Source organism: Arvicanthis niloticus, chromosome 16, assembly GCF_011762505.2.
Source record: "Arvicanthis niloticus isolate mArvNil1 chromosome 16, mArvNil1.pat.X, whole genome shotgun sequence".
NCBI classification, from domain to species: Eukaryota; Metazoa; Chordata; class Mammalia; order Rodentia; family Muridae; genus Arvicanthis; species Arvicanthis niloticus.
In genome coordinates, this window is record NC_047673.1 from 17,743,454 (window position 1) to 17,767,347 (window position 23,894).

The 23,894-nt window shown below is 40.4% G+C and overlaps 1 protein-coding gene across 6 annotated transcripts in view; it reads left to right on the plus strand.

The window, feature by feature from the left end:
- Window positions 1–23,894, plus strand: part of Nsd3 (nuclear receptor binding SET domain protein 3) — a 112,570-nt gene that overhangs the window by 46,284 nt on the left and 42,392 nt on the right. For all 6 annotated transcript variants that reach the window (XM_076913930.1, XM_076913931.1, XM_034520743.2 and 3 more), the window contains exons 4-8: window positions 456–618; window positions 9,348–9,502; window positions 12,527–13,042; window positions 15,828–15,954; window positions 21,633–21,733. In XM_076913930.1, the coding sequence (XP_076770045.1) occupies window positions 456–618; window positions 9,348–9,502; window positions 12,527–13,042; window positions 15,828–15,954; window positions 21,633–21,733 (1,062 nt within the window). The remainder of the gene's footprint in view (window positions 1–455; window positions 619–9,347; window positions 9,503–12,526; window positions 13,043–15,827; window positions 15,955–21,632; window positions 21,734–23,894) is intronic.

Consider the following 23,894-nt stretch of genomic DNA (forward strand, 5'->3'; position numbering starts at 1 on the left):
ACAGACAACCCTGTGTGTCCTTCCACTTTGTTGTGGAAATGGTTTCTTTGTTGTTTGCCCCTGTGTTTGTCAGGCTAACTGGCCCATGAGCTTCTGGAGAATGTTCTTTCTCCACCTCCCATCTCCATAGGAACACTGGATTACAGATATGTGCTAGCTCACCTGCTTGATGTGGGCCCTGAGGATTCTAACTCAACGCCTTGTGCTTGAGTGACAAGTGCCTTACTCACTGAGCCGTCTCCCCAGCCCGTGAGCACTTAGAATGTACTTTATACATAGTTCTCTCCTTCCCACCTCCCTTCCTCTTTTCTCCTTCTCTTTATCCTCCCTCTCTTCTTCCCTCCTCCCCTCTTTCTTTCTCTTCTGATGGAGTTTTGTGACATTTTTCTGTAGGTTCCTTCCTTCTTTCTCTCTTTCATTCTTTTCTGATGGAGTTTTGTGACCTTTTCCTGTAGGTTCAGCCAATACTGTCTTCTGTTCCAACAACAGAAACGTCCACTGGTGTTAAGTTCCAGGTTGGTGATCTTGTTTGGTCCAAGGTGGGAACCTATCCTTGGTGGCCTTGTATGGTTTCAAGTGATCCCCAGCTTGAGGTCCATACCAAAATTAACACAAGAGGTAAGACAAGTAATACATAGATATTAAGTAACAAGTTTGCAATAAAGCAAAGTGAACATTCAATGTTGTATGTGAATGTAAGAATATATATATATATATATTATCTGGCATAAAAATATGAATCTTTATCAGATTTTTGTTTCTTCTTGTGATGTGTTCTTGATACAGGGTCTTAATGTAGCCAAGGTTGACCTTGACCATGCAACAATCTTCCTGCCTCTGCTCCTCAGGGTTTTCTCAGTTTTTAATGACAAATGAAATAATTATGGTCATTTTAAACTGGCAGAGAACCTCTATAAGTAATGTCTTTATTATCTGACTATGTAGCCCTGGCTAGTCTGGAACTAGCTTTGTAGTTCGGGCTGGCCTGGAACTCATAGATGCCCACCTCCACCTTCTGGGTGCTGAGCTCTGCATGTTTCACCACACCCAGCCCTTAGAATAAGAGAGAGAGAGAGAGAGAGAGAGAGAGAGAGAGAGAGAGAGAGAGAGAGAGAGAGAGAGAAAGGTATGTGTGTGTGGTGTTGCTGTTTGTATGTGCTGATGCCTTGGAAGCCAGAGGAAGGCATTAGATCCTCAGCAATTACCAGTGACTTTGAGCTGCTTGACGTGGGTGCTGGGAAGCAAACTTGTGTGCTCTTGAAGGATAGTAACAAGCCGTCTCTCCAACACTCAATAACTGTTCCCCCAAAACTAGGGGTTCAGATGGGGGCATTGCACACAGTAGGTAAGCATTCTACTACCAAGTTTTAATAACCCCCTGTTGTTTTTGTTTTTAAAAGATTTTTCTTTTAATTTTAAATTACTTGTTGGGATATGTGCACTCTGTCCCCACAGAGGCCACATTAGAGCCCTTGGAGCTGGAGTTACAGGCAGGTGAGAGCTGCCTGATGTTGGTGAGGAGAGCCGTACTGGGTCCTCCCTCCGTAAGAGCATTGTGTCCTCTTAACTACTGAGTCATCTCTCCAGCTGCTTCATCCACAGACCTTTTCATTAATTTATTCAAGGAAAAAAATTTTGGGGGTCACCTGGGAGCTGAACCTCTGATAGTACCTGATGGCTTATCTCAGTTGTGTTAGTAGAGGTGGGAAGAGATGTGTGTGGTGTCAGTCCCTGGACATCGCATCCACACTGTGTGAAAGAATGGAGAAAGCCGGCCAGTGATGTGGCTCAGTGGGTACTAGCAAGCCTGCTGACCTGAGTTAGAACTCAGGACCCCGTGTGGTAGGTAGAAGGAGAGACCCAGCTCTCTAGAAAAGATGCCTCTGACCTCTGTGCTGCCCACTACCCAGTGAATGAATGGTTTTTTGTTTGTTTGTTTGTTTGTTTTTAAAAAATGTCAAAGTAGGGCATGGTGGGTACATGCTTTTAATCCCAGCACTTTAGAAGCAGATGTAAGCAGATATCTCTAGTAACTTCCAGGCCTGCCAGAGCTGTCTCATAGCAAGACCCCGTCTCAAAAGTAAATTAAGTAAATATGCAAATAAATAAATAAACAAAACTAAAACAGAAATGGAGACTGCAGCCGGAGCACCAGCATGCATGGATGCATTGCTTTCCGCTCTTGACTGTGATGTCAAGTGAGCAGTTCTCCAACACCTGCTGCTCTGACGCTCCTGCCCTGAGGGACTGCAACTTGGAATTTTGAGCTCAGGCTGGCTTTGAGCTTGCAATATTCTCACCTCAGTCTTCTAAACAACTAGGATTACAGATCTGAGCCACCACACCTTTCTCCTAGATTTGTTTATAGTTTTTTTTTTTTTTTATGCTTCCTTATCTCAAAGACACTAATCTTACTGGCTTCCCTACTTTATTTAAAACCAAAGCATATTGGTAAGTGATTAGATATTTTATGTGGGTTTAATGCATAGCCTAAGGCTTTTTTGAGCTATGCTGTGTTTTGTTTTGTTTTATTTTGTTTTGATACATGGTCTCATTCTATATAGTTCTGACTGTTCCTAAGATCATTACCCATTTGGTTTCTCATCCTGAGCTCAGGGACTGCAGATTTATTTCACCATGCCTAATTTGGGTGTACATACGTTCACTATGGACTCCTATGGGAATCATTTTCACCCAAACAAGTAATTTTCATCATATCAAATTTCACACAGTGCTTTTATTCTCTTCTGATTCAGTCATGACTCTGTAAATATACTGGGAAAGTTTTATGTATTTGGTAGGACATAGAGGCATACCTTAGATCTAGTTATAATAGATAACCTTACTTTAGGAGTGTTAGAAGTTAAGAAAGGTTATATTCTGTGTGTACTTTGTCCAAGCATGATGTGTAGTAGATCCCTAAGATTCTCCCACCTGGAAGTGATTTACTAAGTTCAAAGACATTTTGACTTATAATTTACTTCTGGGTACTTGCTTTGTGAACACATTTTTGCCATCTGTTGAATTCTTCATTACCTGTGACAGTTTTTTTCTTTTGTTTTTTGACATTAAACTTCCTTCTTGATACCTGTTCATTATTAACGAAAAGAAAAAAGTATCTAGAAGTCAGATTTGTGGGTTTCACTCTACTGGTGACACTGGCTATAGCCAAGAATCTGTCAAAGTATAGTAGTTAGTATTGTTTACTGTCTTCTTGGCACCATGTGCTGATTAAAGGCTGAGAAGGTAGATGTGGGGTAGGAATGAAGAAAATCAACACTGTGATTTGTGTAGTTTTTTGCATGGTACTGTATTAGGTGGTTGTATCATGTATTTTCTTAAGTCTTATGTAGCCTAGGCTTCCCTCAAGGTTGCTATGTAGCTGAGGATGATGTAAACTTCTAATTCTACTGCCTCTACCCTCTGCTGGAATTACAGTCATGCACCAGCACCCCTGCTTTATGGGTGTTGGGAATGGACCCCGGGTTCTTTGCACAACTGAGCTACCTCTGTAGCCTACCTGTTGACTGTTTTCTTCTGTGATGCTCACGTCAGGTAGATCCTGTGTCTCAGACAAGTAGTCTGAAAACCATGTTCTGACCCTTGCTCTACAACCTTTACCAGCTGAACCCCTGCGGTCAACTCAGAAGCATGATAGAGAACGGTGTTAGGCCAGCCTTATGCAGTACCTTGGAACTTCCGTGACTCTGTTCATGGAGAGTGGGCAGGCATTGTCAAAGCCAAGACTAAATCAGTTCCTGAAATAAAACAATTCCTGTCCATATTTAGGGCTTAAGATACCACGTGAGAGTCATGGCTCTCGCTCCTGTTCTCCTGTTCTCCTCTCAAGAACAGTCTTTTGAGATTGAGGATTTTTTACATTTTTCTTTTTAAACTTTATTTCTTAATTTTAAATTCTGTGTGTGTGCATGGGGAAGGGAGAAGGTATGTACACACCTGTGGTTGCCCTTGGAGGCTTATATCCCCTGCAGCTGAAGTTACAGGCAAGTCTTGAACTTCCTGAGGAGCATTGGGAATGGAACTTGTCCTCTGTAAAGGCATCTGCAGTCTTCACTACTGAGTCACCCGCAGCCCCTGGAGTTCTCATACTTGAGTCGTTAATTTATCCACTAGTCAGGTAACTTCAAGTAGGCCAGTTTTTTACTTTAGTGCTAGAAAACTTGTTTATATTACTTTTAGTAATTTGAGAATCTAGAATTTAAAAAAATCATTCATGTTTTGATTAAAAGCATGAATATTTTGTCATAAACATTTTAAAATCTAATAGCTTTTTTGAAATATTCATATAGTAAAATTTAATCATTTATTTGTTTGTTATTTATTTGAGGCAGGATCTCACTATGGAGTTCTTTCTAGCCTAGAACTCCCTGTATAGACCAGGCTGACCTAGAACTTGAACTGCCTGCCTCTGTCTCCCAAGAGCTGGGATTAAAGGTATGTTCCACTAAGCCTGGCTCAGATTTACCCTTTTATTTAAATGCCAGAACTTAGTGATTTTTAAAAACCCATTCTAAGTTGTACTACCATCACCACGGCCTAAGAATTTTATCACACCCCAAAAGAAATCTTACACCCAATAGACATCACTTGGAATTCCCATATACCCTGAGGCTAGCTGCCAGTACCTTCTCCTTTGTATCTTTGCCAGTCTGCTGGCTTCTTTCACTTAGCATGGTTTAGAAATCTATCCATGTTTTAACATGTATCAGCACTTTATCACTTTTTATTGCCAAACAGTATCCTGTTATAACATATAGTATAGTTTTAAGTAAACTAGCTTTCTCGGTTTTTTGAAAACCAAGACTCAGATTTTGTTCTACACATGATGCCTCTGAAGCACTCTGTGCTGCTTTATATCTAAACCATCTTGTACAGTTTATCTTGATCATACATAGTAGTCATTGCTTTCTATATTGTTATTAGTCAGACTGTTAGCATTGGACATATTTAACAATTTTCATACTATTAATAATAGTAACTCTTTGAAAGGGTGTGTTGAAAGATATTTAAACCATGTATCTATTTTAAATTGTATTTTATTGTTTATTTCTCATTTTAAGTTGAAATTAGATGCTTCTTCTATTTTAAAAATATTATGTATTGACTGGGGAAGGGCAAAACTCGGAGTATAACTGACAGAACCCAAAAGATGTTCATAATCCCAACTTCCATCTATCTAAATACTATTAAAGTTTGAGGTGGGCTGGAAAGTTGGCTCAGCAGTTAAGACCACTGCCCACTCTTCCAGAGGACCTGGGTTCAATTCCTAGTACTACACCCAATCTTTGACTCTAATTTCAGGGGACCTGATGTTCACTTCAGGCCTCTTTGAGCAGCAGACACTGGAGCATAGACATGCACACCTGCAGGCAAAACACCCGCATCCCATAGTTATCAAATAAAAATTCTTTTTCTTTCTGCATATTTGTAATTAACAGACATGTAAATGGAGGTTTTCTTTTTCCCTGGGAAGGGGTTGTTTTTGTTTTTGAAGTATCTCACTGTGTTGCCCAGGCTGGCTTGGAACTCTTGAGTCCTCATGCTTTCTGAGTACTGTATCCTATAACGTGTACTTTTACTTTGTGTGGGGGGTTGTGTTTACCTGTGCACCAGCTGGAAGACAACGGTGGCTGTTTTATTATATATCACTGTCTGTTTTATTCCTTTTGATTCAGGATTTCTTACTGAATCCGAAGCTTATCTGATAGCCAGGAAACCCAGCAGTGATACTGTCTCCATTTCACAGCCTGGCTTACAGGCACATGAGCTCATGGCTGGATTCTCACCCTGGTGCTGAGGATATGACTCATGTCCTCATGCCTGTACATCAAGTGTGCTTATCTGCTGAGCCATCTTCTCTTTCTCAGCCTCATGCCTCGTGCATGCTTCTCTTCCCTCCTCCCTTCCCTCTCCCCTTCTTCTCTTCTTTGTGACAGGGTCTCGTTATGTAGTGTTGACTGGCCTGGAATTTGTTATGAAGACCAAGCTGATCTGGAACTCAGAGATCTGCCTGCCTCTGCTTCCTGAGTGTGGGGTTAAAGCTTGCGCCACCTGCCAGCATTCCCACACTTACTTATAACACCAACAATATTTTTAAAGTTGTCAAAAGAATATAGTTTTATCCTTGCATAGTTTTACTTAAAGACTATAAGTGTGGGTGTTCTGCCTCCAGGAGTATATGCATACCCATCTGTGTGCCTGGTGCCTGGGGTGCAGGAAGAGTATTGTATCCATGGACTTGGTTGTGAGCCTCCGCGTGAATGCTGATCTCACAGATGCTGGACCTCTGTGAGAGCAGTGTGCTCTTAACTGCTTTTTCCTTCTTGACAGCCCCTACTTTAAAGACTTTCTTTTTGACTCTGGAGTTTTACTCAGTGGGTCTCTGGCTGTAAAAAAAAAGTTTTGGGGCATCTTGGTAGTGAGGTGTGGCTTGTGCTGGTACCACAGCACTCACTGGGGCAGTGGAAACTTGATTGTGGAGTTGTGGAATTGCTTGACATCTGGCCAGCAGCACTTGCCCACTGCAGTCTCTCCCACTCTAACTCTGGATGGAGTGAACACAGACATGGTGCCGGGTACCCATGTCTCAGTAGCAGTGTGAGAAGGTACCAGCATTGGTCAGATCCCAATACTCTCTGCACATGTTTTCTGTGCCATTGCAGGAGTAGTGCAGCCAGGTGCCAAAGTTCTTCATATGCTGTGGTGACTTCTCAAACTTGCCCACAGAGCATTGTCTACCCTGTGACTAATTGATCTTCTTTCTAAAAAAAAAAAAATTTAGTTTTTGTTTTTGTTCTGGCTGTGGGTGTATGCCTCTGAGTACAGTGACACCAAGGCTAGAGGAGTAGGAGTCCCTCTGCAGCTAGTTACCGGGAGTTAGGAGCTGCCTGACATGGGTGCTGGGACAGACCAGTCTTCTGGAAGAACCTAATGCTCTCCACCACTGAGCCATCTCTCCAGCTCCTGCAGTGTTTCTCAGATATAAAAACATTTCTTCTACAAATACAACTTTTGATAGAAGGGTTAGAAAATTGAGTCAGCTATTCAGAGACACACGTTTGCTTCTTTAGTTTTCATGTCTTCAGGATTTATTTATTTTTATTTTTATTTTTATTTTTATTTTTTTGGTTTTTCAAGACAGGGTTTCTCTGTGTAGCCCTGGCTGTCCTGGAACTCACTCTGTAGACCAGGCTAGCCTCGAACTCAGAAATCCGCCTGCCTCTGCCTCCCAAGTGCTGGGATTAAAGGTGTGCGCCACCACCGCCCAGTTTTATTTTATTTTATTTTATTTTTACTTTTGCTTTTTAGACTGTAGATAAGAACAACTGGGGATTGAATCCAGGCCCCCTGTAAGTGCTCTAACAGGGAGCTACACCCTTACTCTCTTTTAAATTGTTTAATTTTAAATGATTCACTTATGATTATGTATTTGAGTATGTGCCTGTGTACATTAATATGTATGCAGCATGTGTGTGCCTGGTGCCTGAGAAGTCCAGAAAAGGTTGTCAGATTCCCTGGAACTGGGTTAGAGTTGTGAGCTGGTATATTGGGTTCTCTGCAAGAACTGCAAATGCTCTTAACCACAAGTCATTTCTCTAGTCCCTTATTTTTTATTTGGAGACTGATTCTCACTAAACTTCCAAAGCTGGCCTCAACTTCTTAACCTTTCTGCCTCTGCCTTCAGAGCTAGGATTACAGGTGAACCTGTAATCTTTGCACACTAATACACATACACAAAGCTACTTCTTTTCTTTGCTACACCAAAGCTCAGTAAGTAGAAGGTAAATTGCAGGTGGACTTTGAATCATTTCAGTGAATATTTATACTTTGTTACGTTAAAATCTTTTGGTCCAACTAGGTATGGTGCCAACAACACACATTTAATCCCAGCACTTGGGAAGCTGAGACAGTCAGTTCTCTTCTCCATTTGAGTCCAGGCTGGTCCACAGTGAGTTCCAAGCCCACCAGGAGTATACAGTGAGACCCTGTCTCAAAAGAAAACAAGACAAAACCACCTCTGCTAGTTGTTTTGTTTAGGTCAAAGCACTATGTTGTACTTTGATGGGTCTTCTACTGTCTATGATTTTGTGTTCATGCACTGCCATTTAAAAAATTCTTGTCTTAGTAAGATCTTTCATAATCTCTCTCTCCCTCCCTCTCCCCCCCCTCCCCCCGAGTCTTTCTGTATAGCCTTGGCTGTCCTGGAACTCTCTACTTAGATCTGGCTGCCCTTGAAGTAAGAGATCTGCTTACGTCTGCTTTCCCAGTGCCCAGGCTGAAAGCGTGTGCCACCACGCTGGCTAGGGGTTCTTTTAAATCACTACTTCTCAGAATGTTTTTGATTATTGAAGAGTAGGAAGACTCAAAGAGGCAAAGACAGTTTTTTTTTTTTTCCAGAATTTCAGTATTACTTGAAAGATTAAACTGTATCATTGATAACAAATAATGTTGTTTTCCTTGAAGTAGGAGTTCGTTCTTGAGAGATACCTACACCTTCTCACATATGAATAACTGCAGAAAGGCACATTGTCTAGTGACTGTGATGTTCCACCATGCTCCCAGATGACCACACTTCTGCTTCCCCCAGGCAGCTTTCACTGTCAATCTGCAGAAGAGTCTCATGCATTTTCCTTGCTTTCTCTTTGTACAGCATATTGAAGAGACAGATTTGAGGAGGAAATTTAGGAAAATTAGTAATTGTGCTGATTTGTCAAGGCCATTGCATAAAACAATCCTTTTGAAAAAGTGTTAGTGTATGGCAGAGAGGCACCCTATGGCTGGATGTGGTTCTGTGCAGTGTTTGTGATGAAATGCCGGGAGTTTTATCTACTACTGCTTTTATGCTTAAATGTAAAGAGAGATCACCGTGGTATTATTGGGACATTACTTTTGGAGGCACAGGACCCCTAAACAGTCTCATGTTTATATAGCTAGAAAAGTGATCTGATTAGTATTTGGCTCTTAAAAGTCCAAAGAAAGATGTTCAGTTTCAGTGGGAAATGTTTTGTTCTTGTATTCCAATTTGTAAAAATGTTGGAGACAAATAAAAAGTAAGTTACATAGTCAGAGTAATAAATGGGGCAATTAATTAGCAGAGCTTCACATTTCTCTCTTAAAACTTGCTGCCCTGAATTTAATCATCTGGAATGATTTTATAGTTTTATGGTTAGAAGGTTGGTGAGTATGTCATATATCTTTGAGCAATTTAAAATGTCCAAGTTTTATGGAAAAAATGCTGGAAAAAAAACTGTATTTCAAGGTCTTGTTGGCAAAATATATGTGGATTTTTATGTCCTAACATAATTAATATGAGTTTTTACTTACAGGTGCCCGGGAATATCATGTCCAGTTTTTTAGCAACCAGCCAGAGAGGGCATGGGTTCATGAGAAACGGGTCCGAGAGTATAAAGGTCACGAGCAGTATGAAGAGTTACTAGCCGAGGCAGCTAAACAAGCCAGCAATCATTCCGAAAAGCAGAAGGTAACTGCAGCCTACTAATCTTGATGGTTTGTTTTGTTTGTTACATTGGAGATGGAGCCCAGGGCTTTTCCCATGGCAGACAAGCAATCTGCTGCTTAACTGTACCCCACTGATTAAAAAATGTATCCAGTGATACATTTTATAGCTGGTCCTAGTGGTGTGTTCCCATAATCCAAGTGCACATTAGTGAAGCACAAGTATCACTTTAAAGTTTGAGGCCAGTCTGGTGTGTATAGCAAATTCCAGGCCATTCAGAGCTACATAGCAAAGCCCTGTCTCAAAACACGTAATAAATACATGGTTGTATATGTCATGTAACATCATAGTACTGCTTGACTGTGGGAACTGAGGCTGTAGCTCCTGTGGCTGAGTGCTAGCCGGCATACGTAAAGCCCTGTGTAGGGCGTAGCTCACTTCCACTTAAACTGGGCGTGCTTGCATATCCAGCAGAGGAAGGAGGATCAGAACTTCAATTGCTGCTGCGTAGAGTTTAGGACTAGCCTGGCATACATGGGATTCTATCTCAAAAAGCAAAGACCAGTTTTATAATCTCTTGTGAATTGATGTGCACCAATCCAGTAGATATTAATGACATTTATTTTGCTAAGGATTATAAATATTTTTTCTAATTATTATTAATTAACTATTATTATTAATACCTTCCTGTAAGTCTTTTTTATTCTATTAATAAACTTATTTTTTATCAAAGATTTAAAAATACTTGATAAGAGCCAGATGTGTGGTATATATAGACATTATATGTCTATAATGCCAACATTTGGGAGACCAACATAGGAGGGTCCAAAGTTTAAAGTCAACTTAGGCCACACAGTAAGACTGTCTCAAAAAACCAAACCATGTAAAAAAGTTTATCTAGTACCTTCTGTGAAGTAAGTATTGTTTAAAGTATTAATATACTTATTTAATCTTTATAATAATTTAAATAAGGTATTTTTCTTTTCTACAGATCAAGAAACTAAGGTATAGAAGGTTTAAGCTACTGGTTCATCTCAGAGCATTTGTGTTATAGAACTAGGAAGTGTTTCTCAATACACACACACACACATACCTTGTTGATTCTTTTTATTTATTGTTTTAGTTTGGTTATATTTTATTTATTTTATGTTACTGGCATATTCATTATACATACCCAATGCTAGGTTTCATAAAGGTAATTTTTTTCAAGTATATTATGCAATTAATGTAGGTCTCTTATAATTCAGAAATTTGTAATTTTTTTAATACTTGCTACATATTGTCTAGGAGTGCCCTGTGCTTTAATCCCAGCATATAGGAGGCAGGAGCAAGTCTGGGTGAGTTCGAGTTCAGCCTGGTCTGCATAACAAGTTTTAGCTACCACCAAAACCCACAAACTAAGTTTTATCACAGGATGAAAAAAAAAAAAAAGAATAGAAATTATCATCATCTATTTATTTGTTTGTTTTAATAAAAACACAAAACAGAGCCCAGAAGTGTCAGATTCTTTGGAGCTAGAGTGACAAGCAGCTATGAGTTGCCTGTTTTAAATACTGAGACTCAAACTCTGGTCTTCTGGAAGAGCAGTGCATGCTTTGTGTGTGTGTGTTGCGGGGGGGGGGGGGGGGGGGGAGATTCGGGGGGTGGTGGTAGTTCTGGTCTCCCTTGGCTATCCTTAAACTCACTATATCTTGAAACTACCAAGCTAGTCTCAAACTCATAGAAATCTGCCTGCCTCCTAAGTGCTGGGATTAAAGGTGTTTGCCACCATGCCTGCCTTCAATACATACTCTTAATCCTGGGCCATCTCTCCATCTGTTGGGGACACAGTAGATTAATTTTAAAGACTTAGTCATCAACACTTAGCATATACTATGTCATCTCATGTCTGCCTCTTTAAAAAAACTGAGTCTCATTTTTAAAACAAATGATTTTTTTTTTTTGAGATAGGGTCTCACTGTATAACCCTGCCTGGCCTGGAGCTTACTTTGTAGACCAGGCTGGCCTTGAACTCCTACAGATGTACCTTTCTCTGTCTCCTGAGTCTTGGCATTAAAGGTGTGTGCCATTCTGCCCAGCACTATTATATTTATTTTGCCTATACATGTATAGCTCACCTGCCACACTGTGTATGTGGAGGTCAGAGGACATCTTGGAGGAAGTGTTTCTGTCCTTCTGCTATGTGGTCCCAGGCATGGCTAGTGAGGCTTGGAAGCCAGTGCCTGTGCTGAGCATCCCATGGTCCCCGTCTAAACTGTGCTGAGCATCCCCTGGTCCCCGTCTAAACTGTGCTGAGCATCCCCTGGTCCCCGTCTAAACTGTTCTTCGTTACTTTGCTTATCATTTTCATTTAGCTTCTTTCACTTTGATTCAGAGCTTTCTTACCCTCCTGCCAATGCAGACTCTTCTGCTCAGCTTCTGTGGAAAGGCATCCAGGGTTTGCTCACTACCACCCTATAACACCCCCCACCCCCCACATACACAAATAACACTCACACACACCCCTGAACACTGGCTTTCCTTTGTTTTGCTGCCCCCTTGGATTTTCTCCTTTCTCTTCATTCTGTCCTTGTTGGCATATTGGCATCTACTGGCCGCATGTCTCCAAATGTTGGCAGCAAGCTTTGCTGAGCTCTCCACAGTACCCCACTTACTTTCCCACACATGGAGGAAAGTAGCGACTTTGCAGGAGCATGTTTAATGTGAGCATTTATTGGCCCCTAAAAACAAGTCATTTCTGTCGTCTTTCTTCTCTTTCATTATTACTGTTCAACAGATATGATGTGGAACGGCTCCTCTTTGGGGTGTTGTTCAGCAGAGTAGTCAGCAAAAGAAATATAAATAAAAGAACAGACCTTCATGCCATTTAATAAAGTAATACTGTTTATAAATGGCACGGGATCAGCACATTCTATTTATTTGTCTGGAGAATCTAAAAATATTTATGTATATTTGAAAGAAATTGCAGAGTGATTGGAAAGTACATGTTGATTTTAATGTGCCTATTGGACTAAACATTTCACACAAAAACTCTTACCTTTTTCATAGATTCGGAAACCCCGACCGCAGAGAGAACGTGCCCAGTGGGATATTGGCATTGCTCATGCAGAGAAAGCATTGAAAATGACCCGGGAGGAAAGAGTGGAACAGTATACTTTCATCTATATTGATAAGCAGCCAGAAGAGGCTTCATCCCAAGCAAAGAAGAATGTTACCTCTAAGACGGAAGTCAAGAAACCCCGAAGACCAAGGTCTGTGCTGAATAGTCAGCCAGAGCAGACCAGTGCTGGGGAGGTGGCCTCCTCACAGTCAAGTACTGACCTTCGAAGACAGAGCCAGAGGCGGCACACTAGCTTGGAAGAGGAAGAGCCACCTCCTGTTAAAATAGCCTGGAAAACAGCAGCTGCAAGGAAGTCCTTACCAGCTTCCATCACAATGCACAAAGGGAGCCTAGATTTGCAGAAGTGTAATATGTCTCCAGTTGTGAAAATTGAACAAGTGTTTGCTCTCCAGAATGCAACAGGAGATGGGAAGTTTATTGATCAGTTTGTTTATTCAACGAAGGTACCTCTTGTTCTATAGGGGATTGGGGAATGCTACTAAAAGCCACTTAAGAATATGATTTAAATCCCCTTGGATCCACTGCATTTGAAGCCTACATTCTCATTTACTCTGGGCAAAAAAGCTATGTTCTTCCCGTTTCTCTCTTGTAACATTCCCATCTGTAGTAGATTAATCTTGAGCAATACAGCCAAAATTGAGCTTAGCTCCTGAAAGTCATGGAAAAAAAAACTGGGCAATTTGCCTGTTTCTAATTTGTAGAGTTAGTTTTTCTTTGTTGTAAAGTATGATTTTTATTAAAATTTTTCTTTTATCTGAATTAACCATTGTTCTTTAAAAAAAAAAAAAAAAAAAAAAAAAAAAAAAACCCTACTGGAATAATTGTGCCTGCTGCTCTGTCTGGTTGCACCAGCAGTAGGTTTTGTTTTGTTTTAATTTTATCTACACAGTTCATTTATCTCAATGTACCTAAGTGTTACTTCAATATGTGGTCAGTACAAAGTGACTGGTGACCTGTTTCCTACTTTTTTCTGTCATCTGACTCTTTGGAATTCAATGTATATCCTCCTCCATTAGTCTCTCTAGAGTGTTATATAGCCCAGACTAGCCTTAAACTATATAGTTGAGTCTGACCCTGAGCTTCTGATTCTCTTGCTTGTACTTCCCAAGTGCTGGGATTATAGATGTGCAGCCCATACCTGGTGCCTGGGATGTAGCCCAGCACTTCGTAGGCAAGCTTGGTACCAACCGAGCTCCTGCTTTACATCTTCATGGAGACTAGCTACATTCAGGTCAGCCAAATGTGGCTACTCTGTTGGACTGTGCAGGTTTAATGAGGATTTCTTACATATCTTTAATTCTGCACGTGGTGAGTCCTATTGAATGATGTGCTCGTCTCACTGAGCTTGGTAGTATGCCTATCATCCCAGCACTCAGAAGGCAGAGGGACAAGAAATTAGGCCAGCCTAAGATATGTAGCAAGACCTTGCCTCAGAGAATAAGAATACGGCTAGTCATGCCTCCTGGCCAGGACTCCTCCTAACAGCTGTACTTAGACCTTGCTCGGGCCTTCTCTTCATCCAGCTTGAAGCTATTTGAGAAAAGGCCACACATTTAGCTTGGCATTGCTGTGTCAACAGTTTTGTTAGATTCCTGTTAGCTTGGGATATCTCGTTGAGTTTTAGAGAAAATCCATTACTATGTTGGTCCAGGAATGAATGATGGTGAGGAAAGGGTAATTAATGGTATAGGTCAGCCACTAAACCTCCATCAGTCCACTCTGGGTTTCCATTTCAGGCAGTTAGTTTTTGGTTTGAAGGTATCAGAATTCTTCATAACATTGAAATATGTACATACCTTCCAGGCCACTTCCAGAGGTTTGTGATTTTGATTTAATTGCATCACCTGCATGTGTATATTAAGGAATTATGTTCTTTTTCTTCATTAGCATAGACATATATAGACACTAAAATAATTGGTTAAATATAGTGATGCTTCATTCTTAGAATTGGTTTTAAAAGTATCAAGAGTCCTGTATCCATTCTTTCTGCCTGTGGGTTTAATTGATCTGCATAGGACTAAGTTTCCCAGAAAAGCCTAAATTAGAGTTTCCACCTGATTTCTCTCCGTGTTGTTCCTTTGCTTTCTCCTTTCCCTTCTTCCTCTCATCCTCCACTTCCCTCTTTCTCACTCCTTTTCCTTGCCAGAGGCTACAGCTCTAGGCAGCTGTGAGCCCCACAACACTGGTGTGAGAACTGACTGACCTTAGTCCCCTAGACTATCAACAGGTCCTCTTAGCCACCAAACCATCTCTAGCTCCAATGTGATTCTTTGATAGCAGTATTTGCATATTGTTTGAATGCAAATTGTCCTTATTCTTAGAGGTAGTTTTATTTGCTTCTGTATGAAAAAATATCCTCAACACCCTAAGACTATTAAAGGAATTCAAGGTAAAATTTTTATCTTTTGGGATTAGAGGGATGACTACTCAGCCCTCATGAACACTTGCTGCTCTTGCATAGATCTGGGTTTGTTTCCTAGAACCCAAATGGAGATTCAAAACCATTTATATATAACTCCAGTGCCAGAGGATCCAAGGCTACATTCTCGTTACTGCAGGTACTAGGCATACATGTGGTGCACATAAGTGCAGGCAAACACTCATACATATACAATGAAAATAAATCTTAAAGAACAAATTGATCTTTTGAAACATAAATATAACACTTAAAATTTCTCTTATTTCATTATATTAAAAAATACCTAAACTAAGATCTAAACTAACTGCACTTATTGTCTGTCTGTTCTGTGTTACCTATTTGATCCCATTTTGTAATATAAATGGCATATCTCTTTTATCTAAAGGTATTCTCATCTCAAGATACAGTGACCTTTCTACCTTTGTAATAAGCAACTACACCAAATGACAGTGGCTTAAAGAAAAACTGTTCAGACTAGGAATTACTTTTCTTTCTTGTTTAAAGAAAAACTGTTCTGACTAGGAATTACTTTTTTTTTTTTTTTTTTTTTGTCTTTTGTCTTTTGTCAGAAAACAGGGTAATGCAAGTTATTTATTAAGAATATTTATCACCTGGACTTAAGGCAAATTTTTATTTTTCCTTCAAGGGATCTCAATAAATTTATCCTGACAACCTGATAACATCTTTCTGATAATGACTAATCATAATTGACAAGTTTGAGCAAATTATGATCATGTTAAGCCATCTTTATAAGCTCGCAATACTACGTGCCTGCTAATCACTTGTTTTTTATCTGCCTCATTTTAAAGGGAATTGGTAACAAAACAGAAATAAGTGTCAGGGGGCAAGACAGGCTTATAATCTCTTCACCAAGTCAGAGAAATGAGAAGCCGACTCAGAGTGCATCATCTCCGGAGGCAACATCTGGTTCTGCAGGTGGGTGTGACTGAGGGGCACCTGGATCCATCCTGAGAGGTTCCTAAGAAACTTTCATTGTCAAAGGTAAACTTCGGTGAAGGAAGACAGATCATGACCCACGTGCATAAGTATCTCACAGTAAGAGTCCTTCCTCTGTGTGCTGACTCTGTAACTCTAGTCCCACCTGGGGCATCTGATGCTTGCTTCTGGCCTCCATGGGCACCAGGTCCCCAGGTGCACATGGTGCACAGACATACATGGGGGCAGCGTATTCAGCATTTTGATTTTAAAAGTAATTCTTTTAGAAGGAAATAATGAATCAGAGCTAGAGAGTTGTATTCCTAGTTCTTTCCCCTAAATACTAGCATAGGTCCATAATTAAGAATATGGCTGTAAATTCTATGTTGAGCATGGTGGCATGCATGTAATCCTAGCTAAAAGAAACCAGCAACATCCCAGCTCAAAAAAAGAAAAAAGAAAAAAAAAAAAAAAAAAGCATGGGGGTGAAGCATTACAGCTCTGAATTGTAAACATGTGTGATCCTTTCTCTCTCGGAGCCTAGGGCAGCAGCTTCCTCTCCAGCCGGCAGTAGACAGTCTCATCCTCACCCTTTGCTCCTCTATCCTCTGTTAGAAACAAAGTTGTTGTTGGGATGTGTGCACTGTTAGTGCCTCTTCATTCTTAGAAGAGAACTGCCAGTAGCAGGGAGTTGATAGCGGAGGCAGGTGGATCTCTCTGAGTCTGATGCCTGTCTTGCCTGCATAGCAAGTTCCAGGCCTGCCAGGGATGTACAAAACAAAATGACCGGAGACAGCAAGAGCAGCAACAAAAACAGACAGACAAATACCTGTACTTAGTAAGGTTGTACCTTTGGAAGATGTAAAGCTATGTTTTTATTTAAAGCTTTAGCTACTTTTATTTATTTATATGTGTGTGTGTGCACTTGCACACATGCTGTGGCATGCGTGTAGATCTCAGGGGACTACTTACGGTCTCTTAATGTGGGTCCTGGGGGTCAAACAGGTCAGACGTGGCAGTGAGCAACCACGTTCACTGAGCCATCTTATCAGACTGAAGCTATTTTTCAAAAAGACTTTAAAATTTATCTTAGTTTTAACAGATTGTGTGGTACATTTGTCTCATAACAACAGTACTATAGTAAGAAAAACAAACCATTTCTGTTCTTCTATACGTTGGCTGCTTTGAATAGTTCTGTGACCCAGATTAGTAGATTCTTTTCCCCATACATAAGCAGGTTCTTAGACACCTGCTAAGCAACCTTTTTGCTTGTTTGTTTTGTTTTGTTTGAGACAGGGGTCTCTCTACATAGCCCTGACTGTCCTGGAACTCACTCTGTAGACCAGGCTGGCCCTGAATGCACAGACACCTCCTGCTTCTATTTTTCTTGTGTGGGCTTACAGGTGTACCACTTCATCTCTTGATTCATTTCTCTTCATGCCAAGTTTAAGCTTCCCTGTGTGGTTTCTTAAGAGTGTGCTAGGAAACTCAGTCTGCTTGGACTCCCTGCCCTTCGCCGCCTTCCATTGCTGTTTCAACCAGCATCAGCCCCCACACCCCAGGCACGGTAGAGACTCCAGATGACTCCAGGACTTGTTGGTTGGTTGGTTTTGTTTTGTTTAAACAGGAGTCTTCCAATGTAGCCCAGGCTAGCTTTGGATTCCAAATCCTCTGACCTCACCCACCATCCCTAACCCTGTCTCCAGAGTTTCTGGTTGACAGCCTACCCATTGGGATTGCTACTACTTCCTCCTCTGATGGAGTCATTTGGTCACAGGACTTAGGTGAGCACTTAGGTGAGCACTTCATGGGAGCTTACCAGATTGTTATTAAAGACACCACAGATGTGCAGACAGACAAAGGGCTGTATAGTTTCTGTGAGCTTCTTAGGTCTCTGTCTTTCCAGGCCCCTCCTGTTTCCTCATCTGGAAGTTTTCCTACTGCCATAGTTGAGAGGGTTTAGGAAGCTTTGGCATATACATACGATCTATTGGTAATTTAGGTTCCAGCATATCTTCCCCAGGAGTTTGAACCTGCAGAAATTGGTTCTGTCCTTCCACAGTGTGGGTCTCTGGTGACAAATGCCTTTACCCACTGAGCTATGTCACTGGCTCATAATATATAATACTACTTATTATATTTTAATAGCATACTGATCAAATAATCTTCTGGAAGAGTCAGGGTCTGGAAAGTAGAAGTAGAAATAGAGATCTTAGTCAGTAGTGATGTAGGCAAGTCTGTGACAGAGGAGACTGAGGCTTATTTTTGTGACTTGAATCTAAGTAAAATCTGAGTTGTTACAAAAACAGGCGGGGGGCCGGGGAGGTAGGCCTTTAATCCCAGCACTTGGGAGGCAGAGGCAGGCATATCTCTGAATTTGAAGTGAGCCTGGTCTACAGAGCAAGTTTCAGGACAGGACAGCCAGGGCTAGTCAGAAAAACCCTATCTTGGAGGGGAAAAAAGGGAAGAAAGAAAAGGACTTGGGGTGGCTGTCGAAAAGTATGGTGAGGGATGCAGGGCAGGGAGCGGCCGTGTTGAACGAGTTGAATGAGGCACAGCTATTCAAATAGGCATATTGGCTTTTATACCAACTTTGTTAATTTGTCTTACGTTAAGTGGGATTGCCAGATTTTTATTTACACACCTATAGTCTTTCAAGAAGGGAAGAAAATGTCTACTACTGGACACTTGAGTGCCGCAGCTTTTATTAATGGGAATCTTCCCTTCACCTCAGTTACTGAACATTATTATGTCTTTGTGTAATCTGTTCATTTTAAGTTTCAAGTTCTGTTATGAACTTTTCTTTGTTTTAAGTTGAATGTTCTATTTTGAACTTAGGAAAAGGCTGTCTGGTTTCTTAGACACACACACAGAGCTTAGCTCTAAGGTTTGACTAGAACCTGCTTTCAGGGATAGGTGCTAGGGCTTTGGGCTGATAAGCGTGCTTTTGTCTTTGTAAATGATCACCTCTCTTCTGTAGAGATAATTCTTGTAGTCCAGGGATCAGAAGAGAGACCATTTCCCCTAAGAGCTATCATGCCGTTGTCTCAGCTACAAGCCAAGAACCCTTGAGCTTTTTTTTTTTTTTAAAAAAACTTAAAATACATAAACTGTATACCACTTACATTTCTGTGATTTTGAAGAATGATATTTATATTCATAGTGGGTTATTACATTATTTCCCAAATGCACACACACACCCTTTAGAAAATAAGTATAAAAATTGTTAGTGGTTTTAAATTGTGTTTGTTCTTTAGGTAGCTTTCAGAAAAGTTATTTTGTTTTTCAAGACAGGGTTTCTCTTTGTAGCCCTAGATATCCTGTAACTTGCTCTTTAGATGAGGCTGGCCTCAAACTAAGAGATCTGCCTGCTTTTACCTTTGCCTCCGTAGTGCTGGGTATAAAGGTGTGTGCCACCAATATCGCCACCATCATCTGGCCAGAATTATCTTAAAAAGTCTTGTTGCTTCAGCCTCTGTAAGATATAGGTCAGGGTTGAGATGTGGCTCAGTTGGTAGAGTGTCTGCTTAGCATGCACAAAGCCCTGGTTCAATCCCCAGCACCATATCAACTGTTGGCTTATGCCTGTGAGGCCCAGCACTTGAGAGGTGGAAGCAGAGAGGTCAGGACTTCCTGATTACTCTTGACTGTGTGGTGTGTTCAGGTCTAATCTGTTCTATATGAGAGCCCATCTCAAAAAAAAAAAAAAAAAAAAAAAATCCAGTTTTGGTCAACTATGAGAAAGTACAGTGACTTCTGTGACTAGATTATTTACTGTTTGCCAACCCCACACATGTCACCCTACACACAACAGTTTTTGTTTGCTTGCTTGCTTGTTATTGCTTCCCAGTTGTTTTCTTTTTCTTCTTCTAGGTAGTACTTGAGTAGTGGTGATCGTATTAAAGCATGGGCTCTCGAAGTCCTCAGCTTCTCTCATTATGGGGGCAGGCTATCTCTTGCTTTAGCAAACATTTTTATCAATTAGGAGAAAAGTTGAGAGTTAAAGATGGTTCCACGATGACTTCTGTGACTAGATTGTGATTTTGGTGCTAGAAGGAAATTAAATTCCTGAAATAATTAATTAAACCCTGAAATACACTGTTGCCATACTGCCAGTGAGTAAGGTAGCCTGCCTATTTTCCAGCCTTGGAAGGTGGCTCTGGAGACCTGCTGGTAGCCCTGGGTTTGTTTGATTCCTGATAGTGCCTTCGCCTGTGTCTGTACTAAGGTGTGCACACACCCATGCATGCATATATATATATATATATGACTGTGTATGCACACAGGCTTACCCCATACATACACACATGAAAAGAAAAATAGCCAGGGAGATATTCAGCAGGTAGAGGTTCCTGATGACCTAAGCTTGATTACCAGGATCCACATGGTAGAAGGAGAGGGCCTACCCCACAAGTTGTCCTCTGGTCACCATACTGGCACTGTAGCATGTGCACCCATACACATGCACACACACAGGCACACAAAATAAATAAAATGTGTACTGCTAAGCTACCAGTTCTTCCAAAACCAAAGTAATAGGATTATTCTTTTTTGTGGCTTTGAGATAAGGTGAAGGAAAACCTTTCTGTGTAACTCAGCTGTAACATGAAGAGATGTAAAGGTTATCTGCCTTGCTGCATGGGAGACACTTGTCTCTGACTGTAGAGGAGGCACATAGCCGAAGGTCAGAGGACAACACAGGAGAATTTGTTTTCTTTCTTTCCACCATGTGGGTTCTGGAGACAGACGTCAGGTCATCAGGCTTGGTGTGGTGCATCTTTACGTGCTGAGCCATTGGACTGGCTCAGGAAGTGGGTTCTGTGTAGGAAGGGCATTTTGGTCAGTTACACTAAAGATCTGACAAATGGTTGTAGTAAAGGTGTCTCAGGGAGACTCACTCCTGGCTCAACATTCTTTCAAGTTGCCAGGTCAGCTTTAGTTTTCACATGAAGTCCATGTAAGTTTTTATCAGTTTATTTTTTTAAACAACTGTACTGTTTTAAAGATATTAGGACCGGAATCTCATCCCTTTAATTCCAGCACTTAGGAGGCAGAGTCAGTTGGATGTCTATGAGTTCCAGGTCAGCCAAGACTGTTCAGTGAGACCCTGTCCTAACACACACACACACACACACACACACACACACCTCTAGAGTCAGTTGGATGTCTATGAGTTCCAGGTCAGCCAAGACTGCTCAGTGAGACCCTGTCCTAACACACACACACACCTCTTACCCTTAAGCTTATTTTACTATTTAGCATGAAAAATATTAAAAATTTGTTATAATTAGTTTCCCATGATTTCTTTTTTGTTTGTCTTTACTCTTTCTTGTTGAGATTAGACTCATGTAGCCCTTCATCTCTGGCATCACACTTCCTTAAGTATGTTCATCCACCTCAGTGTAAACTGTGCTGTTTTGGCCTGACTTTAAAACTAAACTAAACTAGAATCCCCCTTATTTGTGTAAGGAGGATCTTTTACAGAACTAATTCTCAGCTTATTTGATCTATTAAATAATTTTGCATTCCCAAGTATATAAAAGTTTTTACTGACTTTTAGTTAAAATTCTGTAAATAATGGATTTTAGAAGTCAAGAATCTGGTCAGATCTTAACCAAATGAGTCAGACAATCCTTAAATAAGTTTTTATTTATGTGTGTGCTTAAATCATCTCTTAGGCCCAGTAGAAAAGAAGCAGCAGAGAAGATCAATCAGGACTCGATCTGAGTCAGAGAAATCCACCGAGGTTGTGCCAAAGAAGAAGATCAAAAAGGAGCAGGTTGGCTTCCTACATGTAGAGAGTTAAAGCATATCTGTAATGTGGTGGCTTATTTCTTGTCACCAAAGAAAGATCCTCCCCACCTTGGCCTCCTTCCTGAACTATCTTTCCATCTGTCCTGACGGGGTTGCAGTGGTGACTTCTCAAACAGCTGTCCTGTGGTGGTGCTTCAGGCATTTCACAGAGCACAGGGTTGGGAGATGGGAGGGAAGGCAGCGGTGCGAGACCCTGACATCCATTTTGAAGTTTCTGTTATAAGCACAATGAGTTCATGTTTTCATGAGGTTTCCTTGGAACCATCATTGAGTTCCCTTTTTAAAAACTTTGATTTTTGGTTTAAGCTGCTGGTATATATTGTTTTTTATTTTTCAAACAAATCAAATTAATTTAATTTATATTCTTATATTTAAGAATCAGGTAATCATAGATGGTCTGGTTTTTCTGTTAGTATCACAGATCTTTTGAAATGTTATTTTTTTTTTCCAGTGGAATGGCACTCATCTGGAATCAAACTGTCAGATAAACAATATTGAAGTATAAAGTGTGTGGGGAGGGGCTGCATTTTGATTGAATGTGTTCAACTGGTGTAATCAATGTAGTAATATACATGTGAAGTGAATTACCTTTTCAAAGAATTCTGAAAAGTGATTCTTTTGATTATAAACTCACAGAAGTTTTTGGATTTTTATAAAATGAGTGAATAGCCATTTTTAGGTAAGCACTTTGCCACGGAGATGGTCCCCATTCTTTCCTTTCTTCACTTTTTGAGACATGGTCTCACTATGTAGCCCTGGCTAGCCTGGAACGAATATATAGACCAGGCTGGCCAGGCATTCACAGAGATCCACCTGCCTCAGCCTCCCCATTGCTGGGATTAAAGGTGTCTGACACCATAACCAGCTTTAGAATATTTATTTTTTATAGCCCAGTCATCTAGTATTAAAATTTCAGAATTAGTTCCAGCAAGTTCAATATTTTAAAGCAATTTACCATGGAAGAGTATGTACTTTTTTATTTAAAATCTTCATAATTTTAAATTTCCAAATTTAAAAGCTAACTGTGGGTGCTCTATGGTATCACAAGCATATAAAACATTTTTTGAGAATATTTAGCTAAAATTTCAGTAATATTTGTCAGTTATCATATAATTTCCATATATAAGAAATTCCAAGAAAAAAAAATATTTAAGTCTGACAAATCTATAGTATTTGTTACCAAAATGAAATTGTGACTTTGCCACCTGGTTCCCAAATTCAGTCTGTGACCAGTCAGTTTAAAATAAACAAAATGAGTAAAAATAATGGGACAAATTGTTACTGCCACTGTGTTATATATAGCTAGTAGTAGACTAATACCAGTGATTGTTTAGAAGATTTTATATTTGTACAACTAATTGTATCGTACAAAAAGCATTCCTGTTGTATGTTTTTTTACCTGTTGTAAAAAAAATAAAAAAATTTTTAAAAAGCTTAGAACAATCCTTAAATATTTACAAAATGTGTTTCAACATGCATATTTCACATCTTAAAGAAACATAAAATTCCATCCTAGCCTAAACAGGAACTTCTGCAAACAGCATCTTTTCCCTATTCCAATGGTTCAGTCTTCCAATACCACGTGTTTTACATATACATTGGCAGAATAACTTCTGATCTCGCTCTCCTAATGTAGGATCAAGACACTGTTCATAAGACACTCAAGAAAGTGCTATTGCAATATCACAGACTTATTAAGTTTGTTCTAGCAGCACAAGTATTGAGCTTCCAGCTGTATGGAGCCATGTAGCACTCTCTACAGAGAGGGTCCCGATTCCCAGCAACTTAGCTGTGAGTGCAGGCGCGGAAGGAAGGGTCTTAAATGGCGTGAGTTACATTAACCTGAGTATCATAGTAAGTAAACATTTATCCTAATGTCTTTGGGGTGGGAGGGGTTCATAGCAACATTGGGGCTGGTCACAGAAACAGCCCTCGCCTGCCTCCCAGACACTGAGGAAAATACTCTGCTTCTCCTCAAGCACCAGGGGCGTGGTGGGAAGTCTTTGCTAAAGAGCATGAGGCTACAGCTGTCACTTGGTACTCAGCACAGGCAGCTAGGGTTTAAGCCTCCCTGACCTTGAGACAGACAACTTGACCCAGAAGATGGGATTAAGTTCAGACTTTCA